The 27595-nt window shown below is 37.6% G+C and overlaps 1 protein-coding gene across 1 annotated transcript in view; it reads left to right on the forward strand.

Annotated features, from left to right (window-relative positions):
- Positions 1–27595, forward strand: part of LOC5565810 (roundabout homolog 2) — a 353487-nt gene that overhangs the window by 269718 nt on the left and 56174 nt on the right. The window contains exon 3 of the mRNA XM_021855294.1: positions 21311–21907. Coding sequence (XP_021710986.1) covers positions 21311–21907 — 597 coding nt within the window. The remainder of the gene's footprint in view (positions 1–21310; positions 21908–27595) is intronic.

The following is a 27595-nucleotide window of genomic DNA, read 5'->3' on the forward strand; positions in this document are numbered from 1 at the left end:
AGAAATTTTGCCGATAAAATGACCGATAAAAAATCGAAAGTTTGCGAAGATTTAGTGAAATGCTCGAAGTGTGCGATCGTCATATACACAGAGCTTGCTCTGTATGCTGTGTGCAGCGGAATGTGTGGTCATTCGTTCCACATTGCGTGCGTCGGTATGGGTAGAGATCATCTGCGAGCTCTAAAGAACGGTCTAATGTGGATGTGCGAAGAATGTTTAGTAACTTTCAATGACTGGAAAAACTCTCAACAAAAGTCAACGCCACCTACAGTCTTGGGCCAATTACATTGCGAAATTGCTAAAATGAAAAGTCAGATCTCTTTGATCGTGGAAACACTGCAACGAACCGCTTCGAATGAGATCTCTTCCGATAGTCTACAGTTCCGTCATTCTACTCCTACCACCTCTACAAAGATGTGCACTTCAAATGATATCTACGAGCGTGATACGAAGAGGGATAATCGATCCGAACCGAACGTTGACATGCGACCTACAGTGAACGATGCCCACTTCTCGCTGCTGCTGACTAACATCAGCAATGACGTTCTGGAAAGTGATGTGGAGTCAATGGTTTGTCGATGTCTAGGTGCCCCAATGGAAGATTGCCTGAACGTGGTGAAATTAGTTTCAAGAAGAACGGATTGTCGACTGTTGGATTATATTTCATTTAAAGTCATATTGAAAGACAGGTGGAAGGATTTGGCTTTGTCTAATTCAACATGGCCTAATGGAATTGAATTCCGTGAATTTGAATGCCGTAGGAAAAACGCTTGGAAACCATAAATATGTACTTTAGCGATATTTTTGCAGTATAATTGTTGTCAATTGCTTACTCTTTGATCTAGTTGATATTGTCGTTAATTTGATGCGTCTTAGTGTTACTTTTGGTATTTGTTAGTTCTATTCTTATATTATTAGGCCCTTTTAACACAACAGTCTGTACAACTAACAAGTTGAAGATGTGGATATAAATAAAACATCCTATTGATACGTGCGAAAGTTCAGTTTAGCAAGAAATACTACTGGAATAAATGTAGACATGAAATTCAGATTTCCAGGGTAATTTGGAGGGCCTGCAATACCTCAAACATTTCTTGAAGTAGCCTTTTGATCCGTGACAAGGTTCAGTAAACATTGTAGATTATATAACTTCACTCAGTTTAGCGAGAATAACTACTGGAACAAGTGTAGACCTGAAGTCCTGAACTCCAGGGTAATTTGGAGGGCCTGTAATATCCCAAACGTTCCTTGAAATAGCTCTTGAGATTCTCAGAGGTTGGTAGATTCTATTTGAATTTGTAATGTTATTGTTTTTAACCCAAAAAATTACTGTTACGGTTGTAGATTTCAAAGAGTGTGCTTCAGGACAGTTTGGACGTCCTAGAACATCCCAGGACATAGCAAAGCAAGTGAAATAGTATTTTCGTTAAAAGAGTAATTCTGTATTATCTAGCATGAACATCATTTATGTTCACAAACAGCATTTCACGCTTCGTATGTACTTATAGTTTAATTTTCCAAACTTCAGGATGTTCAGGATGTTCTAGGTTGTCAATTAGGTCATAAAGGCATATACTTCATATTTTTCTCTGATAAAAGAGTATATTTGGGACAACTTTGCCCAAGACAGTATATACATTTGTTCATTGGTTCTTTTTTGACAGCCTTTTTTGTACTGCGGTCATATCAGACCGCGCCGGCCCCAAAGGGTTAAACAAAGAAATAATTTGAACTACTGAACAACTCTGCCGAAGACGCCATCTTTCTATGTGGTCAGGATCCTGAGATCTGCGATACAAAAGTTTTAGCTCACTAGCGCCGCCTAGTGGCAAAATCCCGAATTTCTTGGCTAAAATAATGATAGTCCTTGAGCTACTGAACAACTTTGCCAAAGACGTCATCTTTCTAAGTGGTCAGACTCCTGGGATATTCGCAAAACCAAGGGTGTTGTACAAAGTACAACGCGCGACTACTCACGTTACAAAAATTCGCGCGACGACCGAAAGGTTAAGTGAAATAAAAATTTAAACTGTGGATATCTTCATAACACTGTACGCTGACATAAAATTCATAACTACAAAAGGATCGCTCAAATATTACGTAACGCAACAGGGGTAGAGAGGGGTTCTTCCGTAGTGTTACGGTCATTACAAAAAAATATATTTTTCATACAAGAGCTGTTATGCTCTTAAATTGGCAAATTTTGCGTCACGTAATATTCGAATCATCCCAAAGAAAACAAACTTCTATGCTGATTATCAACGCGCTCAGGACAATTTGTTACTGGTGGCTTTTCGTACTCATGTTGCGTGCACTAGAGCAGCGAGCTCGATGCTGCGCACGTGGTCATCTACACCTAATACCTTTTGGGTCGTTGGGGGACCACTTAGCGTCCACGCACGGATTTCAAATTTTTACCTGATTTTTGCTTACCAAAACGAGCACTTTACAACTTATAACATTTCGCATTTTCGAAAAATAAGGGACGGCCTAATATACATCCAAGAGTAGCTCCGGATGTTACAATAAATTATAACTTTGCAGATCGCAAATTTAAAAAAAATTAAGACAATATGACCTTAGATTTTATGTTGCGATACCTTTTAATTCTGCTGAAAGCATTATGTCAAACCGGAACACATGTATATACACGGTTCTTAAAACTGATACTGATCACTTGAAAAATTAGACCACCAACGTGAAATTTGCATTACTCATCAAGGGCAAATGGCATTACCAAATGTCTCGTCTTTCTCAGCCAAGTACTTTTCGTCACAAACTCCGACATATCTCCATCATTCCAAAAAAAAACCGTCAGAAAACAGGCCCTACGGCCCCAGACATGGCCCCAAAGTTTCCGAGAATTTTTAATGTGCTGATGATGCCCAAACTGCTGCTCCCCATCATCATGCTCGTTCGTTTTCGTAGTCGTCGCCGTCGATATGAAAAATGAGCTCATCTATCTGTTGAATCTCTGCTCGCTTGTCACGCTTGTGGCTGCTGCTTCGAGGACGGAAGTCGTTTCGCACCACCCGAAAATAAAAATCAACAACCCAAACCAAGAAAAAAAAAGACGAATCTTTTTTGACTTCAACAGATCTATCTTGTCGGGCCCATCTCTACGGCGCGTTTCCTCGCTTCCTCCTCACAAGGGTGATGATGTATGGCTCACAGTGCCCCGAAGTTCACCGCGGACAATGATCGAACGACGTCTGACTGGTCATTCAAGCGTGGCCCCAACAAAGACTTTCACTAATTCGGAATAAATCACCAACTAATTTAGCCTCCGGGTGGTGCGAAGGACCTCTCGAAACGGCCGAAGATGACGCCTTCGTGTCCCAATCGCAATCCGAACGAGTTCAACACGGAAGCCGGCCGATTAGCATAGATAACTATCGGGACAGCGTGTTTTGTGTTGGGGGTTTCGTTTCTTGTTATCTTTATGCGCTGCTGCGGTCTCCACCTCGGATCACAATCGATAAAGGGACCTTTGGCCTGCACTGCAGAAGCACTGGAGGTGACCCTTTCCAGGCAGCTGGCTGGACCGCAAGCTGGCGAGGAGCCATAAATCACTAAGGGTATGCGATATTAGGGTGGGAAATTCCTTATGAACATGAGCACGGATGACTGCTTCGAAGTTGCATTGAGCAGAATGACACAGCGGAAAACGCACAAAAATACCGCTATTTACTAAATTAAGGGTTGCTGAATCCATTGCCGTTTTCAAAAATATCACAGCACGTCTAGTTTTTGAGATATTAACTGTAGAAAATGCAAAATTTGACTATTTCAGCCAACTTGCATGCAAGTTTGACAGCTTGTATGGCATTGTAGCTTTATTCGCTTAATTTGCTACACAGTTCAAACTTCATATGTAAAACAATTATTGACAACAAAGTTCATAATACTTTTGAGGCTCAAAAGTTGTTTTTTGATGGTTTCGGAAAGTATTGTACCTTGCAATATAAGAGAAACGAAGAAATTTGTATGCAGACTGCAAGCATGTTGGAAAATCGATTTACTCTAAATTTAATCGATCAACTTCAACCAAATTATATCTGAAATGAAAGTTAAAGTTATATATTTCCTGCTAGGTGGATTAGATCACAAAAAAAATGATAATCAATTCTTTAAATTTCATTTGAACATCAATGAAAACAGTGCTTTATACAACTTTGGCTACCTTTAGTTAACCTTGCGGTCGTCGCGCGAATTTTTGTAACGCGAGTAGTCGCGCGTTGTACTTTGTACAACACCCTTGGTTTTGCGAATATCGCAGGAGTCTGACCACTTAGAAAGATGACGTCTTCGGCAAAGTTGCTCGGTAACTTATGGAATATCATTGTTAGAGCTAGTTGCTTCAAAATTTTGCCACCAGGCGGCGCTAGTGAGCATAAAACATTTGTTTCGCAAATATCTCAGGAGCCTGATCACTTAGAAAGGTGGCGTCTTCGGCAGAATAGCTCAGTAGCTCAAATTATTTCTTTGTTTAATCCTTAAAGTTCAAGATTTTGCAAAATAATGAAGAACTATTCTTGAGCTTCTGAACAACTTTGCTGAAGGTGTCTGTCTAAAAAGACAAGATCCTGCAGTATCCGCAAAACAAAAATTTTATGCTCACTAGCATCGCCTGGTGGCAAAAAATCCTATTTCTTGGCTCAAATAATGATAGTCTTGAGCTACTGAACTACCGTAAATTCGGGTGAAATTGATTAGTGGGGTGAAATTGATCACTGTGTCACTCGATATTATTTCTTCCTAATAGAGCACAAATATAAATGTTTACTGCAGTGAATGAACGTTGTTTATCGTAAGTATTGTCAAATTCTGTGTTGTAAAGTTTTTTGTGTCAAAACATGCTTATTTCTATGAAAATAATGTAAAGTTTAAAAATCATGCGCGTCGCAGTATTGACAAACATCAATAAACTTCTAGTTCTAGACAAGGATTTGAATATGGTACAATAAAAATTTTTAATAAATATTTAAGATATATTCCCAAACCGGATCAATTATTTCATATCCAAAACTCGTACCAATTCACTCATTTGGTTGAAATAATTGATTTTTTGTTATATATCAGACAATTCCTTTGGAAATTGCATACATTTAGGCGTTATTTGCGTCATTCTTGGAATTTAACTATTCATTATTTCTATAAATATGGTATTGTTAAGAATTTAGCAAGCATATTCGGATTCAGGGAGCTCAAATTCATTATGTAGAGTTGTTTTGAAAACTAACAATAATCACATTGACAAGTGATCAATTTCACCCCGAAATGAGATCTCCCGATTTTTATTTTAGAGATATTTCTTAGCACTAAAATACATTTCTTAGAAAATTTCGGTGCACGAGTCAATGAGGCTACCCTTCCTACTTGTTTTCCGGCATTCAGTTGTTTGGCATTGTTAGTGGCAAAATTTTGAATCAACTAGCTCGAACAATGATAGTCCTTAATTTACTTAACAACTTTGCCGAAGACGCCATCCTACTAAATGATCAGGATCCTGAAATATCTGCAAAACAAAAGTAAAAGTTCAAATTCCTAATTAAATGAGGTACCATCAGATAGCGCTTCAACTCCACAACAAATTTACTAAAGACCCCAAGTTTCTATATTATCTGGATTTTGAGATATACCGATTTAAAACTGTGGTTTACTCGAACCGTATATAGTGCGTTCATTATTATGCGACTTTCATGTACATTTGTTGATTTTACCGCATTATAAAGGGTTATACTGTGAATAAAAACTGTTGAGTATTGCTGTTTGCATTTGAGATGCAAATCTCGACTAAACGTCCTTCGAATGCGGTAACACAAAACAATCAAAGCAGACCCAGCAACGGTTATATAAATCATCGCTGTCCTAGCAAGAAAAACCTATCTTTGACATCGCATTACTTGTGAAAAATCTTACCGCGTTTGGTGTTCCCGCATTTGATATTTGCATTTCAAACGCACACAGCAATATTGTCCTTAAGAAGACTCTTGAGGAATACATTTTGGTTTGGTGTCGATTGATATCTTTGTTGCAAAATGATAGCATATAAATCACAACTGTTGTACAAAGTACAACAGCGCGACAGCCCGAAGGTTTAAAATGGGGACGTGCTAGAATATTTCTGAGAACGGAATCAGATACAGGAGATTTTTTTTTATTTCCGTACAAAGTGGGCCGAAGGGTCTCAGATTTTTATGAAACTTTTTCCACAGATGAGCCCTGCATCAATATACACTACCCGTCATAAATACGGACTCACTAAAATAAGTATTGCAACACTCAGCTGAATATTGAATCACCCTGAAAAGTTTAGCATCACCTCAAAACACGTTAATTCACATTGCTATATCTCGAGATCCTTACGGCTTGCAAAGAAGCGATCTTCAGCAAAGTTGTTCAGGGGATCAAGGACATACGGAAAGGGAACAGTTTAGTTCGCGATTTTGCCGCTAGGTGGCGCTAGTGAGCATGTAAAATTGAGCATTTCAAACTAGTTCTAGCTTGTGATCCATAAGAGATAGAAAGTTCGGGTTTTCGACAAAGTTGCTCAGGGGTTCAAGGACATCCGGAAAGGAAACAGTTTAGTTCGCGATATTTCCGCTAGGTGGCGCTAGTGAGCATGCAAAATTTAGCATTTCAAACTAGTTCTATCTTGTGATCCATGAGCGATAGAAAGTATGAATAAAAAAAATTGAGAAAAATTCAGGGTCGCTTATTTCCCCGGAAAACTCAGTTGGAATTTTTTCGTTTTCCTCTGACACTACTTAATTTGAAAAATCATAACTAAAGAACGAAGCATCATAGAAACAAAGTTTTTTTTTCTGAAAATGAAAGCAAATTTTCTCAGAAATAAAAAAAATATTAACTGGAAAATTTTTTCCACAAAATTTTCCACCGTTGAGAAAATTCGTAAAGAAAAGCCGGGAAATTTTCTAAGGAATAGAAAAAAATGTTAACTGGAGAAAGTTTTCCACAAAATTTCCCACCGTTGAGAAAATTCGTAAAGAAAAGCCGGGAAAACTATGTTTCCAATTTGCTTTCATTTTCATAAAAAAAACTTTGTTTCTGTGATGCTTCGTTCTTGAGTTATGATTTTTCAAAGTAGCGTCAGGGGAAAACAAAAAATTTCCAACTAAGTTTTCCGGGAAAATAGGCGGCCCTGAATTTTTATCAATTTTTTTTATTCATATATCGATGAGCCCTGCCTGTGGAAAAAGTTTTATGAAAATCTGAGACCTTTCGGCCCAAACCCGTACGGAAATAAAAATATCCCCTACAGCAACCCCAAATCTACCCTGATCCCTGGTCCCTGAGACAAGCAAAAATGTCATTTTTGTTACTCTGTGTAATCGAAGCTGCAAAGAGATCCAATAAATGCGGCTTGGGATAAGCTAACAACCAATATGCGCAAATCGAAGGATCAAAATTGAGTTCAATGACGGCGCCGTCCACGTTCTGACGGTCATCGGAGAAGGGATGTTATATAGACAACCATTGTTACTAGAGACCGAGTATGCATCTCCAAAGTTGCCATGGAAATGATATTGAGTTAATGGGATAAGGTAAGGATTTGGGATTTACTTGGAGATTATCGGATTCACAGTATTAGGTACCTATTCGTTTTATGCATTGCATGCCAAACAAGTGTAGGTAATTCTAGTTATATCGTTCGCTCCCACAGGAGCAAGTGACACAATCAACGAACCAAACAATACTAAGGGTGTCCATCCATCCGGGAAATCCGGGAAAAACCCGGGAATTACAAATGACCGGGAAAAATACGGGAAATACCCGGGAATTTGGAGAACACCTCGGGAAAATATGTATTTCTAACATAAAACTACCGGTTTGTTTGAATTTTAAGTCTGTTATTAGTACTTCACATTATGAATAATCTTTGGTAAGTAGGATGTTTGAAACATTTCTAGAAGGATACTTAAGGACTCATTTTTAAGATTTTGTGCTAACGTAACTATCCTTATAAAACTTTTTCACTTGACGAAACTGGACTTCAAATAGTGTTATCTCTTTCTGACGTGTACTGGAGAAAGTACGAAGCTGTTTTGTTCTCTTCTATGTAATCAGTTGGACATCGTCCTGTAGATGGGCAACATCGAGCCCGAAGCCGGTCGACGAAAAAGGTAAATGTTTAAATCCTGTATATGTTTGTAAGAACAATAAGTGTTGTGTCCAGTCTCGCGTCGCGTCTTGTGAGGATACTTAAGGATTTTTGGCAAGGTGCTTTTCGACATGAGTGTAAGATTTCCATTTTAGTTCTTGGTAAATATTAAATAAGATATTTACTGGAATCGAACCAATAATTGACCAGTATTTGAAAGTTCTTTCTGAGAGATCACTGAAATATTAGTAAATTGCTAAAAATATTTTAGGGGATTCTAGAAAAGATCCTAGGCTGATTTTGCTTGAAATTCTTAGTAGATTTTCAGAGGTTGGCAAAATACTAAGCCAAAAAAAGTTTGCATTTATTGGGAGATCTTCTGAAATCCTGGACAGATTCATTAAGAGTTCCCTTTGGCGGATTTCTAGGGTTGTTGATGATACTGATTCTTGATGAAGCCTTGTCAGGATTACTAATTTGACTAGTCTTTGATCTATTACAAAGTTATTATGAGGCCTCCGACGAAATTTTGTGCAGATTTATGCAGATTGACAGCGAATTTTTTCAATCATCCAAAACAAATTTCGTAACTAGATCTTTGATGGATAAAACAATAACGAGGGCCTCTAGGTATTCTTGGTCAGATTTTCGTTATGTTTTTGACAAGATTCTTGATATCTTGACCAAATCTTTTGAAGATTACTTGGATATTGCAATCTTGGATTCATGTCAAAAGTTTCAGCCAGTTTCATAGGAGAACAATAACATGTATTTGAAAATACCGTCTCTGTAATTTTTTTTTCTTGGATTCAACATGAGTTTCATCAGATCAACTATTTCTCCATGAACAAGCCATGTCTAACGCATTATTGCTAAGGCATTCTTAGAAGGAAATGGGTTGGCTATTTGTTTATATAATTCCAAAATTTCTCTGAACTTCCTATGAATTGGGTACTAAATTGTTTAATGAATTCTTGTTCTTATTTAATAATACGAAAGAGCATGTTCTTGCGACTATTTTAGCAATATTTCAAGCTCAAATAACGGATATAACATATTTAAACTTTAATTTTAAAAATAATTCCAAATATGAACCTTGACACTTATGATCATGTTTGACGATCACTTTGTCGAAAAAAAAACGCCACAGGGCTTTTAGTTTTAACCTGAGAGTTTTAACACTAGGGTTGTTCCTATCTGACATTTCGGAAGGGACACGGTAAACAAAATATACCCAAAATTTGAGTTTAAACCAAGGGGTCTGACAAAATCTCAAAAACCGTGAAAAATGTTTTTTGGACATACACGAACGAAAACCATTTAAATATTTAGTTAACATGTGTTTCTGTTCTAAATCTTAGCGTTTTGTATTAAAATTGGGACAGGGCTTTAAGACCCTATTCGAGGGGCCACGATCTTTTAGATATTTCAACAAATATGTTATATCTTTTTATCTAAAACTCTTTAAAAATTTTAACCAAGAATACAGAGCTATTACAAAAACTTCAAAATTCGATCCGCGACTGGAAGCAGAAGCACCAATCCGCGCCAAAAAAAATATTCAAATTGTCATCGAAATCTTCATGTCACAATAACTAATCGATTTTTCGTAAAAAATATTTTAACATTGTTGTGTAAACTTGATTGTTTTAACAAATTTATGTGTTCTTTGGTGCATTTTTCTTAGTACCGTAATCCAGGGGCAAATTAATCACTATAACTTTCTGTTATATTGTCGGATAACGAAAACATATAGTTGTTTTTGATTAATTCAGTAGACTGAACTGCCAATTTTTCAACCCAAAACATCCAATATACAGTCGACCAACCAGTTAGTTTTATTATCCTTAGGAACTGAGATATTGTCAACTTAATTTCGGCAAAACCAGTACGTCGTTGATCTCCATCAGTGCATGTAACTATTTTTTTTAGGAAATAATAATGTATCATAAACCTAGCTTAAAAATAAAAAAATTAAAATGGTCCACTGGGGCAAAATTTATTTTCATATAATAAAGTAAAAATAAGAATAATAAATGTGGGTCCTCTTATACAGAAAATGACGTAAACAAATCTTACAGCTTTTGCATTTGACCATTTTATTGTGAAGTTTAACTTTGGAAACTACAATAATATACCTAAATGTAGTTTATTTACCTTGTAATAGGCACGTTTTCCGAAAATAAACGGTTCGTAAAACTACGCTAGGTATGCAGTATGATTTTAAAATCGAGTTCAATAGTTCAACAAAATTCATATACCGTAAGGTGGGGTTACATTGGTCCATGAGGGTAACTTTGGGCCAATATTTTTACAGCAAGCTAATGCCAGAACAATAAAAACAATGGGTCAAGCTTAAAGAATACGTGATAAATAGCCAATAGATGGTCATACATTAGTTTTTTAACGTTCCTGCTAGCCATAAGATGCATCGAAAGAGGCGGTCAATGTCACCCCCTAGGCCCAATGTCACCCCGCATGGCGGTACTCCAATTTTGCATATAAACTTAGCACCAGCGGATTGTTTAGTACTGACTTTTCCAACAGTATTGCTTACCCCTTAAAAAAACTGTTAATATTTTTGTGCAAAACTATCCTTATAAAACTAAAACTGTTTGATATCTTGGCACATATGAAGCATCCTTAAAAGATATTGCTTTTTGATACCGACCAAATTCGCCAAATGACCCGGATTATGGTAACATTTCATTAGTCCGACAGTAATTGACCAATATACAGTACATTGCATTATACATTTAAAGCTCTTTCGACGTTTTATAAAAGATGCGTGAATATTTTGACTTGCAGATCCTTTCCTTATCCCACTAACCCAATATCCTTTCCACAAAAACTGTGGATATGCAGAGGTATACTCGGTGTCTAGTAACAATGGTTGTCTAACATTCTTTCCCTTCCCCGATAACCGTAAGGACGTGGCCGCCACCGTTATCAACTTATTATAAGCTTTCGGATTGTGCATTTTTAGAATGGTAGCAAATTGTATAACTGACATTTATTCCGATATTATATCTAGATACACAATGAATCCTAACCATCTCAGCAAGTGCCTTCAGATTTTATATTCTTTAATGCTTTTGGTTAAATGTCGAATTACAGATGAAACGTTATTGCTTTTTATATTTCCTACACCACATTTTTTACTTTCAAGAATCCGTCATCGTAATTATTGCCATCATCGATACTTCACAAACAGTTTTTCAGTTTAAAACTGAAACTTATACGATGAAATTGTGTTCACTGTGTTTTAGTTGAAGAATTGAATATAGTGAATGCATTTTCTTTCAAGTAAACTTTCTTTATTTTGAACGCAAAAAACGCTATTATCGACAAAACTGGGCCCTAGTGACTAAGCTATAAATTGCACTTTACAGCACTCAATGAGATGACGAGAGTTTACATTTTTAAATACAAATTTACTGATGATGAACTGCACAACTTGTGTCAAAACAATTTATTGGCGATTTTTGTGGCATGAATCCGCGATTTTCGCGTCAGAATTGCAGTCATTCGTGATGATTGCGCCTGGCCTGACGAAATTCGCGACTGTTGTAACAGCCCTGATATCGAGTCGCAGGATCTTTTTGTAATCTGTTTTTTAAATTCTTGGACATCCGGGAAAAATCCGGGAATTTGAAAACTGATTTTGAATGGACACCCTGAATACTCATTAGGGCACCGTCTTCAGCCATTTAGCTGCACAGACTGTAACTTAACACTAGACAACGGACAAGCATGCTCCAATGGTAGAACTAATAAACATTCCTGACGAAAAAAAAACAATGGGTGAAGCGGGAAACGAACTCACACTCCATTACATGAAACGCTTACTAACTGACTACACTAATCACTCGGCCACGAAGCCTCGTTGAGCTCGTTAAGTTGCTGCGGGTTATACTCCGACAGCTCGGGTTTCTCTGTGATGTTCAGCGTTTTTGCTCTTGGTAAATTAGAGAGCTCTCTCCGTGCCGACTCCGACAACTGCCTAACTCGCGATACGACTGGTGACTTGTAAGGGATTCCAGTACGGTTGGACGGATGACAGTGTTTCTCCTGGATGGACTCCATCCAGTTTTCACGTTGGACATGCCAGAACGCATCTCCTGGGTGTTCTCTGACTGCTGCCTATTTCGAAAGCTTTCCAAAACTAGGCATTCACTCTCACCTATTGCCAACTTACCAGCCAAGCTGGCGGATAACTGCTCAATCCTCTGCAGCACTTTGATAGCTTGGATAATTACCACATGAAAAAATTGATAGCTTGGATAATTACCACATGATCACTCATTTTGCATTGATTTTGATCTAGAGTGCGATGTCGTATCACTGCTGTTGGTTGTCAAATCAAAGTGATATTGATAGCTCGCAAGTGATATTGATAGTTTTAGGACATCAACTATCAGCTGATATGACTGATATTAAGCAACTCTGAGGCTCGCAGCAGGGATGGTCTCATCTTGGATAAATCATTCTTCTGCTTCACCAGGGTGACTTGGTCACCTAGATTGATAAGCTTCTATCTTTCACTTATGCTCCACAGATCTCAACGGCCAATGACACATGTAAGTCGACATGGAATCCTCAACTAGTTGTCTCGTTGACTTACAGGAATTTGTCGAATGGGAGACTGGTTGTCTCGTTGACCAGGGACAACGAATACTTCTACTGTGTGCCTCGTTGACCAGTAAAAGAATGCGATGCTACTGAACCTCTTTACCTTTAGGGTCGTTGGGGGACCACTTAGCGTCCACGTACGGACTTCAAGTTATTACCTGATTTTTTTCCTACCAAAACGAGCACTTTACAATTACGAACTTATAACAATTCACATTTTCGAAAAATAAGGGACGACCTACTCTGTAGCGGTATTCCGATGAAATTAATTAGCATTCCTGAAGAACAGAATAACGAATAGTGATATGATTCAGTCACTGTTGAAAACGAACAACTCAATAAGTTGATAATCTTGCATACAAAAATTAATCCACATAGCTTGTAAGTAAATCCTGCATAAAAGTTTACTCATTTAAGGTGCACACGAAACAGGTGTTTGGATCCGTTGGTTTGAGTTTTACCTCCCAACTGGATCACTTGTCGTTGTAAGAATGAGAAATTACATTATTGATAACTGATTTCAACGGGCTAGCTAGATGCGAAAAGTTTGGAAGGGAAAGACTCACGTTTCGGTCGTTTTGTTGTAAGGTCTAGTAGTGTTGTACTCCAAGTGTGGACTGCTTGGGAATCTCAGTCCCTCGTTGTTGTTTGTGAAACGTGTAGATTGATGTCTTCGAGATAGTTTGGCATGTGATGAGAACTAGTCGCCCTAGCTAGACCATGATTTCTACCAAAATAAAGTACATAGATATAGGGATAGAACTAATGGTATTGGTACTAAGGCTGTGTTAGATGGGGATGTATTTGAAGTTGATGACGAATTTTTTTATCTTGCAATACTTGCGAAATTTCACAACGATGTTTCCTGTGAAAAAAGATGTTGAGGTTGCGAATATAGTTTTCCTCAGATTACTTAAGCTGCTTTGGTCTTGCGACTTTCATGGAAACAAAATTCGGATCTCTACGGGCACGAATCATGGACGTTGAAAGAGGTATATCGGAAAACCTTGGTGTTTTCGAGTGTAAATTATTTTAGATTTAGTACTCTACCAATTAATTCCACTTGAGTTTAATTCCTTCGATGTCATTTTTCATTTATTTATAGGTAATTTATTTATTCATAATGGTAATATTAACAAGCGTGCAAAATACGGCAGACTTCAGTAGGCTGGTCAGTTAAGTCAAATTCTTGTTGTTACTTAAAATGTAAGGTGCAACTCAACCATATTGCAACAGGATTGGAACAAACAAACTCCTATCTGTCAAACACGTAGTTTAGTGCAACTTTCGCGCAACTGGGATGAATCTTCTTGAGTTGTGGATATGGAAACGAAACTTGAATGCAATGAGCTCAAGTTGCGTATTTTTAAATTTCATACGTACAGAAACTCCAACGAGTAGATACTGATCGGAACAAACGGGGAACACCTTCACAACAAAGGACTTGTCAAGCTTGGGACGTGGAACTGCAGATCTTTTAACTTAATTGGGAGTACAAGAATTATTTCCGAAGTACTGAAACATCCGCGAGGTCGACAACGTTGCGCTGCAAGAGGTGTACCGTTTTGATTCATATTACGGACAGCTTCAAATTCCGGACACTCTCGTTTGTATGGGAAACATTTCACACGAAATGTTTCAATTTTCACCGTCCAAAAGTTCTCATTTTCGAGGCTCGTTTTATTAGGTTTTTTCCATAAATATCATTGCAAATTTATAATACCCAACTACCTTAGACGTCTCTTAAGTGGTTGAACGATTTCAATTGATGATTTGACTGTTCCATTAATGATTATCATGAGCTGTCCGTAATTCGAATCAAAGCGTCCGGAATATGAGGCAAAAGTGAGGGAGCGTCCGGAATAAGAATCATGAAAAGGCCACACGTTTTGATTTATTTAAAATTATTCAAGTTGCGGACGCGTATTCTTTACCCACCATTCGAAAGTTAAGGGCTTCCGACGCTCGATAACGCTGAAAAATCATACAGAATGATTTATTTTGTATGGTCCAAGCTGGGTTATACTTCACTGAGGCCTTAAGTGTCCGTAATACGAATCAAAACGGTACTTGACAGGATCAATGGAGCGAAGGTTTAGAAGTAATCATGAAATCTACCATAGCTACAAAACACGTGAGCTGTTGACAGCTTCTGAGCGATATGCATTGTCGCGTTATCGGGTGGTGGCCGATCAACAAAAAAAAAGCAAATGTTGGATCAAAGGCCGGTTCTTGAACACAAGCATTATCGACGTGCGAAGCCTTCACTCCGGAAGGTCTGATAATAATGATGATGATGATGATGACAAGGACGCATATTACGCGCAGCTCAAACGAGAGCATAACCTCTGCCCAAGCCAGCACATGAATATCGTAGAAGATTTTAAAGCTCAGGTAATTTGATCGAAAATTGGAAGAATCTTTACGACGAAACACCTGATGATCGAGGACACATATACAAAGCATCACGACAACGGAGGAAATGACTACGTCAGCATGTCCCTGCTTTCAGGGAAGTTGAGGATGCCATCCACCAGCTCAAGAACAAGAAGGCGACTGGTGAAGAATGTATTGGAATTGAACTGTGTCTGCAACGGTTGAATTTTCAGAATCTGGGAGACGGAACGCGCGATCACTATCCCACATGCAGCCTACAAGATGAAATCCCAGATTATCCATCGTCGTCTATCATCAAGAGTAAATGAGGATGTGGCGGGTTATCAAGCTGCTTTCTTCAACAGCCGTCCAACGGCGGACCAAATGTTCACTAAACGGCAAATGCTCCAGAAATATCATGAATACCAGGTCCCAACGCAATGTCCCATCCTGTTCATCGATTTTGAAGCGGCGCGGCGTATGATAGCTTTGATCGCAAAGAGCTATGGTGAACAATGGACGAGTACAACAGCACTACAGTTTGCTCAAATCCTTTCAAAGACTTCGAAAGGATGATGGGCTTTCGTACCTGCAATTCAACATTGCGATAGAGGATGTCATGCAGAGCATCGAGTTTGACAACCAAAGTACGATGTTCATAAGATCTAACCAGTTTGTTTGCTTCGCGGGTGATATAGATTACACAGAGTAGCAATTTGGGCGTGTCTCATGGATTAAATTATTTGTCTATAGTAGATTTTGGGTCGCTGAATCTGAGCCGTTCTCAAAAATGTCCCTGTACGTCACAACTTTTAGCTACATGTCACCAAAGTTGTATAAAACACTGGTTTAATTGATGGTTACATGAAATTTGAAGTATAATTTATCAAACTTTTTGTGATCTAATCCAGCAATCATGCAAAATAGAACCTAAACTTTAATTTCTGATATAATTTGGTAGAAATTGCACGATAAAATTTAGATTGAATAGATTTTTTAAACATGCTTGTAATCTCTAAAAAAAATTATTCGTTTCTCTTATATGACAAAATACAATACTTTTCTAAATCACCCAAAAAATAGCTTTTGAGCATCGAAAGCATTATGAGCTTTGCTAATGAGTATTGTTATATACATGAAGTTTGAATTCAGTGGCAAATTAAGCAAATAAATTACCATACAAGCTGCGAAACTTGCATGCAAGTTGGCTGATGTAGTCAAATTTTGTTTTTTCAACAGCCAATCACGGTGTGTTTGGTAGAACAAGTTTATTACAAAAAAATAGGTAAGTCTGAAACTTCTCCACAATAAAGTCTAGGTTTCTCGCGTTCATTTGCTGCTAAAACCAAAATAATCTGTCGGGGGGTCCAGAGTATTTTTTTTTTGTTTGATTTCGAGAGACTTGCACATGTGTTTGAATTTGCCTAACTATGTGTTTAGGTACATTAGGGCGGTTCAAAATTAACAAATGTTTGAGAATTCAATCTCACATATGTTTCTTACTATCCTTACTAGAAAAATAGTGTTCTGTGAAATTCGCAGCTTTCTAGGTGGTGATTTAAGGTGGCCCAAAGACAATGTAGGTTTATATTGAAATTACTATGAAAAAAATTTGAGGTATGTTCCAAACACGCTTGTATTGTAATGTAAGTACAAACTTATTATCCCATTGTAAAAGCTCATTCTTCAAACCATAATAAAGAAATTTGCTGAAGAGAGAAATTCAATTCGACAGATAGCAGAAGAGATATTCATGAGTTTGTTTGCTATTATTTAGCTTAACTTTTCTACCGGCAGCTTCATTTTTTCAGCACAAAAATATATTTGAATCGCGATAACTTTTTTGTTTCTCTATATTTGCCCACCATTTTTTCACAACTTCTCAATAAACTCTTCTACTTTTGGAATCTATGTCGGTATTGACCATTGGTCAACTGGTTTTAAAAATATTTCGGTGTTCCTTGGGGGACCGACACTTCCCATACAAAATTTCAATATGATGTTTTAAGAAGTTTTCAAGATCTCGTTACGGCTAGAGTGGTACCAAAAACATACAAGCTCGTTGCTCAAAAACAGTTACACCGATTTGTTTAATTTCTTCACAATAGACTTTCATCAAAGTTTAGTTTTGAAAAGCGAATAACCGAATATGAGAAAAAAATCTGTAGCCAGAGATAATTACGAGAGTTATGGCTGTGCGTCGGTCCCCCAAGGAATTTTGGAATATCTCCGAATATAGATGACCAATGCTTGAAACCGATACAGATTCTGAAAATAAGAGAGTTTTTTGAGAAGTGGTGGATTTTTTTTTTCTAAAATATTGAGAAACAAAAAAGGTATAGCGATTTGAATATTTTGAAAAAATGAAGCTGTCGGTAGAGGGGTTAATATGGGGTTATAGTACTGCAAAGAAGTACAAAAATCCCAAACCCATTTTAGCCTTATGATGTTAGTTTCTGATCTTTTCATAAGCACTGTGCCATTAAGAAAATAACATAAAAAATATAAGATTTGAAACTTCTTAAATACCATCCAAATTATCGTATTTTTCAGCACCATGGGGCAAGTATATTACATGCCTTATAACAAGGTTTATCACATGCGAAGCCCTCTACTAGTTAATTCGAATAACTGAAATTGTGTTGTTTGAAAGGCGGATAAGTCACTTTTGTATCTAGGGGTCATGCACAAATTACGTCACGCTCCAAGGGGGAGGGGAGTTGGTTAAGCCATGCGTGACAAGCCTTACAAAATTATCGGAGGACTCATACAGAAAGTGTGACAAAGGGGGGAGGGGGTCGAAAAAAAATGAAATTTAGCGTGACATAATTTATGTACCATCCCCTACGAGTAAAAAGAGAAATCTCGCATAGCTTATGATCTCGTCCTAAAAGCCAAAGCTTGTTGTTACTGAGCAAACGAATGGATTTACATTTTATTTCACAATGCTACGACGGAGAGAAGATCCACCTCTGTCTCCCAGCGGTGACAGTTTTTATGTTGGTCCATTTATCTGCTTAATAACAACGATCAACACACTCGGTTATCAATGGTTATAAGGGTGAATATACATAGAAGCCAAACCTCGAATTTTCAAAAGCACAAACCTAGAGAAGCAGACAATCGGTAACTCACTGGTCACTCGCTGGTGGCGACTAATCAATAAAATGTTCAACGCAAAAGGTTGTCAGGTTCTCAAGATACAAACAAGCTCTTGAAAATTCGAGGTACGATATCGATGCATCTTCACCTATTAAAAATATTTCCTAATAACTTCTTACATCATTATGACCAAGTTAAGTACGATTTTCAAGGTTTTTCGTGAACAATAACTAAAATGACGTTTGAGACAGTTTTGCAATTATGCGTATATCATGTATGCTTATTACAGCTCTTTTGAGTAAGAAGAACTTTACCTTCCAAGCCAAGGTGTTCAAATGGTTTGATCTTGCAGTTTATCCCGTATCTATGTTCAACGCAATGCGTGTCGGTACAAAAACACATAAAGCCTGTCCACGATAAATTTCGGACACTTTTTTTTCAGTGTAGGTTTTGAATTATTTCACGGATTGCTAAAACGTTTCACTTATATGACAGCTGAAACTCTCCACTTTATTTCGTGGTACAACATGTTTACATTATCGTAACATTCACTGAAATGGCGTCCAATCAAGTGGAAGTGCGCAAACGCATTTTGTTTGATCGGCAGCAAAATCCGAATTTATCGGTACGCGATCTTGCCAAAAAACTAAAGCTACCGAAAAGTACGGTATTTAGTGTTTGCAAATCATTTGACCAGCGCTTGACTGTGGATCGGAAGGTTGGAAGTGGAACAAATCGAAAAGTATGCTCCCGACAAATGGATAAGAAGGTGGTAGCCATTATTGAGAAAAATCCCAATCTTTCTGTGCGAAATGTGGCTCGCAAAGTTGGAAAGTTCGAGAATTTTACAGAAAGAAGGATTAACATCCTTGTCACCTGTTTATTTTGTAGATATAACTCTTTATTCTGAAATAAACAATATTTTTTGTTGAATTATGAGTAACTTTTTTTTGCTGCCATTATTTGGGTGTCCGAAATTTAACGTGGACAGGCTTTATCCATGAATACTTCACACAAAATAAAAAAAAAATGTTCTGGACCCCCCGACCGATTATTTTGATCGCAAATGAAAGAGCAAAGTCTAATTGGTTTTAGTTCGAAATTTCAGACTTACCTATTTTTTTTGTAATAAAGTTACTCCACAAAGACACCGTGCCAATATCTCAAAACCTAGACGTGCTATGATATTTTTGAAAACGATAATAGATTCAGAAACCCTTAATTAGGTAAATAGCGATATTTTGATGCTTGAGGCAAAAACGTGTTCCGCAGTCTTAGGTATCATTGAACATGGGGCAGATATGGAGAGTAAATGTAGAGCATTGAGTATTTAACTAGAAATGATTTTCTTTTGTTACAAGACAGATTGTATGCAATTTAAAAACACTTTTACATTTCCGAGGATACCTAAAAATTCAGGGTCCTCCTCTCCTGGAAAATGATTTCATGGGAAAATTAAAAACCACAGAAAAATAGAAATTGATTTTTTGTTTTCAGGAATTCATTTTAATGTATCACAAAATGTTGTTTTATTTATTTTTTTTTTCAAGGAAACGAAATCGAAAAAATACATTTTTCCTTAATGGATTTCTTCCAATATCGAAGAATTTCTTTTTCATTGTACTTCACGGAATCATCAAAAATATCGCTTACCCCTAAAAATTGCCGCTCCGTGGCCATTGGCCAAGGAGCTCGCTCGAAAAAAAAAAAGAACTGATTAATGGCCATAATTTGTATCTGTTGGACAACGGGCGGCACCTCCCCGGCAATCTGCCGGGTCAGCTAGCACGGGACAGTCCAGTAGGTTTATGATCCGTGAAGTTTTGGACATGCACAATGATAAAACGACTGTTTGCTTAAGGTTGAAGGCGGCAGGCCCGAGTCAGAACGCCAGCAGATGAATCATTCCGAAGGCAAAGCTTTTCCCACACGGCGATCATTTCTACGGCGGGAACCTTGGATTCAGATTTCCGCGAATGTACGAATGTACGGTTGAATTTATTGTATGAATCATTACTGTTCGTTAATCCGCACACTTTGGAGGGCGCGTATCGAGCGCGGTAATCGTAATCCACCCACATGACCCGCGCAAGGGCAATCCGGCGCCACGGCGAGTGATCCAGTGTAGTCTCGGCGAACGGTTATTAGATTTCATTACCCGCCCCAGCACGTGTTGGCTTCTACTTAAATATAATCTGTGCCAAGTAGCTCGTTGGGGTGCATGCAGCTGGTTTGAATTGAGGGGACTTGCAGTAGAAGCTTGATCCGCTAATTCTGTCAGTTTGATCAGCAAAGCTGTCAATTTAGTAGGAGTCTATATTGCGTGCCCTATAAACCCCCCACAATCAAAACTCAACAATCTGCTTACAATGCACGTCAATTCAGTACCGCGCGTCGGTGAAAAGATTCTTTGTTTCGTATTACGCTTAAAAGTGGTGGTGAAACCGAGGGCAGATAATCGATTGTGTTTGGTAGTTTCGATTCGATTTATTACACTGAGACACCTCTGTTTCCGCTTCTGAAAAGTAGAGGCAAATTATTTCTCGAAGCGATCATTGTTGTCGAAGTGAAATTTAAGATCAAGTTACACTTCTTCTCGGGAGAATCAAACTCACGACTCCCAATTCGCTAGGCAGGCACGTTACCGACTTTGATAGACAAACGAGTAACAGCCAAAAGCCTTACCAGCGAGTTAAGTTTTTCTTTTCCTGCTGAAATACGGTTAACTATTACATAGTTGAGTGAAAAGGTTACAAATACCCATTGTGTAGAGAAATGAATTCTCAACCATTGGATTTCATTAAGTTTCATAGTTACATTACTTCACTTAAGCGGTTAAAATAAATATTTTGTTTCGAATGTTTTGAAACCATGACATTTTTTTCGAAAACCATAATCATGACGACAACAACACACCCCAGCGTAGAATAGAGGTTTTGAGGGCAAATTGACGATATCTGTAACATATTTCTAAAAATATAATCGGGTTATCAGATAGGTATTATAAAATAATGCACTATGACCATATTTCAAATCATACTAAAGTCATCCTTTTTCTCTTCATTCTCTTCACAGCTCAATACCGATCGCCTCGAATCACGGAACATCCCAGCGACGTCACCGTCCCCAAAGGAGACCCCGTAACGTTAAACTGCCAAGCCGAAGGCAAGCCCCAACCGGTCGTCCAGTGGTTCAAAGACGGTGACCCGGTCAAGCTTGACTCGAACCACGTACTTCTGCCGGCGGGGTCGCTGTTCTTCCTACGAACTCTCCACAGCAAGAAGGAGCAAGACGACGGCGTCTATTGGTGCGTGGCTAGCAACAAAGCCGGAACGGTTCACAGCCGAAATGCCACCCTACAGGTGGCCGTGCTTCGTGACGATTTCCGAGTGGAGCCGAAGAATACTCGAGTAGCGGCTGGGGAAACGGCTCTGCTGGAATGTGGCGCCCCACGAGGCAACCCGGAGCCTAGTATAAGTTGGAAGAAGGATGACATCCTGCTGGATCTGGATGACTACCGGGTTAGTAAGGATCTTGCTCGCATCCGGATCGTTGATAGTGGGAACCTGCTGATCAGCGACGTTCGGCCAGGGGACGCCGGCCGGTATCAGTGCGTGGCGCAGAATATGGTTGGCTCGCGAGAAAGCACCTATGCCAAGCTCGCCGTACAAGGTAAGATGTCCTTAACAATTGGACTGTTTTCTGTTTATTTTGTTAGTGCTCATATTTTTTCTTCAAATATCTTTAAAAGCGGTTCCACGCGAAATCGTCCATAAAATGCTGAAATCTGATATGTACCATTCCGATTTGGATGGAACTGCCCAGATGTATTAAGTATATGAGACGAAAATTATCTCATATAATTGGATCGTTTAGAATCGAGAGTAACTTCTGATAAGTGCGTATGTATTTTTGGCACCACCATTTAAAAAAAATTGTACCTCGGAAATCGTTTGTTATAGAGAAAAAGTGTTTGAGGAGGGATGGTAGACAATCAAATAGGCTTTGTACAAAAAATATTTGTATATTTGTAAAAAAATACTTTTATTTTCATGAAAATATCGAAATTAAACCTTAAAACACAAATTGCAAAAAATAGGTATCTTCGATTTTTTTCAAATTTTTTCTGCAAAATTTCAATGTAAAACCAAATGTTTTAAGCACAGTTTCAACATGGTGCAATCTAAAATAAAAAAGTTTTTCAAAGAGCAACTTTTGGTGCATTTCTGAAAATTCAATTTCTGGCCGTAGAAAAGACGTTTTGATGCTGTAATATGATTCTTCATCCAAAAACAATTCAAAATGCTAATAACAATGATCTTCCTAAAACTAGCCGTTTTCTAAATATTTAGGATTCAATTATATTAATATCATAAAACTTAAGAAAATACACCCGTTTCATAAGTTACTCCAGATGCTCCACCAACAATGTTACGTTTATCTCTTTCCACATTAATATCCCATGTTTTAAGGGCAGTTTCAACATGGTGCAATTAAAAATATTTTTTTTTTCTAAGGGTAACTTTTGGTGTATTTCTGAAAATTCAATTTCTGGTTATAGAAAAGGCGTTTTGAAGCTGCAATATAATTTTTATCCAAAAACAATTCAAAATTCTAATATCAATGATCTTCCTATAAGTTACCGCTTCAAGATATTTGGGATTGAATTATATTAATATCATAAAACTTAAGAAAATACGCCCGTTTCTTACATTATTCCAGATGCTCCATCAACAATGTTACGTTAATCTCATCCCACATTAATACTTTTTCTTTGACATTTAGACGGTTGGATGTTCGAAAGATACAGGATGATTGTTGGAATATTGTTGAGAATTAATATAAGTATTACCACAGACAAACAGACGTAACACTGGATAAATTTCCATCGCCCACGAATTTAACGATCAGTTCAAAATACAACAGTTGTCAAGTTCACAACCAGAGGCGCGCGCGTCGCTTTCCTTCGTGTTTGACATTTCTCACTACCGCCCCCTGTTGGACATGTGGCACAAAAAGTTATTTCGTTCAATAAGCTCACTAGATCTATCACTATCTATCTATCACTAGAGCATCTGGAATAATGCAAGAAACGGGCGTATTTTCTTAAGTTTTATGATATTGATATAATTCAATCCCAAATATCTTGAAGCGGTTACTTATAGGAAGATCATTGATATTAGAATTTTGAATTGTTTTTGGATAAAGAATCATATTGTAGCATCAAAACGCCTTTTCTATAACCAGAAATTGAATTTTCAGAAATACACCAAAAGTTGCCCTTAGAAAAAAAAAATATTTTAAATAGCACCATGTTGAAACTGCCCTTAAAACATGGGATATTAATGTGGAAAGAGATAAACGTAACATTGTTGGTGGAGCATCTGGAGTAACTTATGAAACGGGTGTATTTTCTTAAGTTTTATGATATTAATATAATTGAATCCCAAATATCTAGAAAACGGCTAGTTTTAGGAAGATCATTGTTATTAGCATTTTGAATTGTTTTTGGGTGAAGAATCATATTACAGCATCAAAACGTCTTTTCTACGGCCAGAAATTGAATTTTCAGAAATGCACCAAAAGTTGCTCTTAGAAAAACTTATTTATTTTAGATTGCACCATGTTGAAACTGTGCTTAAAACATCTGGTTTTACATTGAAATTTTACAGAAAAAATTGAAAAAAATCGAAGATACCTAGTTTTTGCAATTTGTGTTTTAAGGTTTATTTATTTATTATTTTAAGGTTTCGATTTTTTCATGAAAATTAAAGTATTATTTTTTCAGTGTATATTGTTTTTACAAAGCCTCTTTGATTGTCTACCATCCCTCCTCAGACACTTTTTCTCTATAACAAACGGTTTCCGGGGTACATTTTATTTTAAATGGTGATGCTAAAAATACATACGCCCTTATCAGAAGTTACTCTTGATTTTAAATGGTCTCTCCACCAGTGGAAAAAAACTTATTCTATTATATCGAAACTATGTGCAAAATTCCATTTGAATCCAAGGTAGTCGAGTTTCATCGTTTACCGATTTGGCGTGAACCGCTCTTAAAAAATCGATTGTTGGTGTAATTTTCTTTAAAATGCAATCAATTCTCCCTTACTTTTTCACTTAACCTGTATTTCGATTTCGAGTTAGAGATCCATAGTAAAAGTAAGTTCTCATTGCTACCTTGCTGGTCCCATGAACAACATTTTTGTGTTCCATAACTTGATGGTTTCCTAACTTGGTGGACCTTTTCAGTTATCGAGTTATGGAGAGTTGACTTTAATACGTTGTCTGTGCTTTGAGGTCATACTGACCCCAAATTTTGATTGCTTCGAAAAATATTGACGGATTCTTAATTTTCCAACTGTTTAGGGAGAATGTAATAAACGTTGCAAACTAGGTACCGTCGCCGGGAGTAAGAATGGGTTAAAAAACTCTTTGATAAATCTGAGATAATTCAGTATTGCAATATACAATATGAATGGTGTAGCAGTTTGGGACGTATGTAAGAAAAGGGGTTTTTTATGTGTATTCCGGTCGAAACTTCTTTTTTTTCTAAAGATCCCTAATGTTTTTAGAAACAATTTCTGACTACGCCACTGCATCATACAAATAAAACAAGGAAAAAATAAGTTCTTTTATCGCACATTTTATATTGTCTTTTAGTGATTCGATTATCCGGAGTGAAAATATAATCTATACTCCGGATGATCGAGTCCGACCTGTATTTCGGGGTTCTATCCGGCCTCACGGCTGTTAGGCCGAATGCCGTTAGGCCAAAAGGGTCGTGAGGCCGAAAGGGTCTTCATACATATTTTGATCAAACTCGTTAAAATACAAACATAATTTGTGCTTTCAGCTTGTGCTTCAAATTTGATTGCATTTCTAATAAAAAAAAGTTACGTAATATGTGAACAACCCCTTCTGAAACAATAAAAACGCCAAATAACATTTTCAGATTACATATTTCATCGATTAAGGTGATAAAACTAGTTTTGGCCAAACTTCGTTTTTTTTCGACCATTGTGCAATGGTTCGAGATTTGCTGGCATACACATTGCTTTTCAAATTGGTGCACAAAATGAGGTCAACGAGAGTTAAAACAGGATCCCCAAACTCAAATCAAATGCCCTACTACTACTACTACTGTAATGAAAAGCTTGATTTGCAATAAGACACGTCACACCGTCTTATTGATACCAGTAACCACCAAGTCCTCCTTTTCGCATTTGAGGACGGACATAATGAGCCAACATCTAAAGGTGTCGATTTGCATCGACTGTTTCGTACCATTAGGAAAAAATATGGCCCAATAAATGTTTAGGCACAAACACCCGCTAAAACAATAACTATATGGTCCTCGAATGACGTTTCATGAATCTCGAACAGAATTTTGGTTTTTCAAATGTGGCATTTTAGCTTATTAATGTCGCCAGATGGTGTTAGAATTCTCTAGAAGTGAAAACTAAGCATAACTTTGCACGGGTTGAAATTAAGCACCCGGATATCATGATTCCAGTGTGTTTTCATCTTATGAAAATACACCATGATTTGGATTCACGATATCATGAGTCAGATTGTCGTAACGCGACACAAGTTGCAGCTGAGTGCTCGAAATCATGCATCGTATGCTCGAGAACATGATTCGCGCAACCGTTTCGGATCTATTTATAATTCTGTCGATAAAATGAAAACAAAAAATATTAAATTCGCTAGAGCAAGATTCGAACCAAGAACCTTCAGATTAAGACCCACGTACTTTGCCGCAGTTCCAATCTGTCGTGATGAATGATGGGTGATCGATGCGAATGAATTGAAGCAAAGTGCACCGCTTTGTGTTGTCGCTCTGGATGTTACGTTTATGAAGAATCATGATTATGACTCCAGAAACCATGATTTGTCGTCCTGATATCACGACCTAACCAATTTATGAATTGCATGACTTGTAAATAATGGTGTGAGAATCAGATTTTTATCCGTGTGCACTTAAATGCGTTCCCATCAGCTTGGCATAGATGTATAGTAATTGACCACTTTATCGTAAACTTGAGGCGTCCCGGGGACCCGAAAATAATAATTTGTAGGATCAATCAAAAGCTGGACTCATAGTTATCCAACCGTTTCTCAGAAGGTTTACAATGATGCAATTGTCTTAAAATCCCGTGATATAGGAGCCACATTATATCCGATTCCGGAAATTATCTGTGACTTGAAATTTGCCCACCTCCTGACCCAGTGACCCACCGGAATAACTCCGGCCACAGGAGCATTTCCGTGTTCCTCTGACCACCTATTGAAACTAGATATGCGTGCCGGTAAACTTACCAAAAATCGTTTGAATCCATTCAGAATTCGCTGAGCGACGAGGGTTTTAGTATTTTCGCTTTCACTCAGGCCTATACGGGTTAACACAACTGAAAGATTATTTTTAAATGTCACTATTTTGGCAAGAAGTTTCGGTATAAATTTATCCATGGTTCAAATTGTACTGGATTGAAGTTTCCAAAATATGTCCAACCAATTCGATCAATTGATAAATGTGAAAGATATTCAATATTTACATACCGACATAAAAGATGGCGCACCCTGCAGGTGTGAATTATTTCCAGAAAAAAAAAAACAATTTGATCCAATTCCTACTGATATTGTGTGGCATCATTCATAAAAGTATTTACGGTTTGTTGAAGGATTTTATTTGCAGCCTTGTGTAAAAAACTCTAGCAAAATATTTGATAAAAATTTATGCGTAACAAAACATTGTTCAAGAATCAGTTCCTCTTGTAAACTTTTATGATTAGTCGGGTCATTTCGATGCAATGAAAAATAAATACTCAAATTCACAGCATTTTGCTGTTCACCATTTGTTATCGAGAAAAAGATGAAGAAAACAGAACAACCTCAAAGATTTTAAAGACAAACAGTTCAGTTTTTTTGTTAAATTCACTAAATTAAAATTATCGAAAAAGGATATAGTCGACTCTCCACATCTCGATGTTTTACATCTCGATATCTCTTCCTTCTTCTTCTATCTGGCGTTACGTTAGGTATTATTTGTTGTAATATTAAGATTATCTATTTACACAAGCTACTGGTCTTGAATAGTGTCTGTTGGTTCCCTGTGTTAATGCAGCTTTTCTAGTAGCAACAGCAAGCGGTCATTAATGGTCATCTTCTTCTTCTTTCTGGCGTTACGTCTCCACTGAGACAAAGCCTTCTCAGATTAGTGTTCTTATGAGCACTTCCACAGTTATTAACTGAGAGAAGATCCTCGACCAGCGGGATTCGAACCCACGACCATCAGCATGGTCATGCTGACTAGCTGCACGTTTACTGCTACGGCTATCTGAGCCCCTACCGATATCT

Source organism: Aedes aegypti, chromosome 3, assembly GCF_002204515.2.
Source record: "Aedes aegypti strain LVP_AGWG chromosome 3, AaegL5.0 Primary Assembly, whole genome shotgun sequence".
Taxonomy (NCBI): domain Eukaryota; kingdom Metazoa; phylum Arthropoda; class Insecta; order Diptera; family Culicidae; genus Aedes; species Aedes aegypti.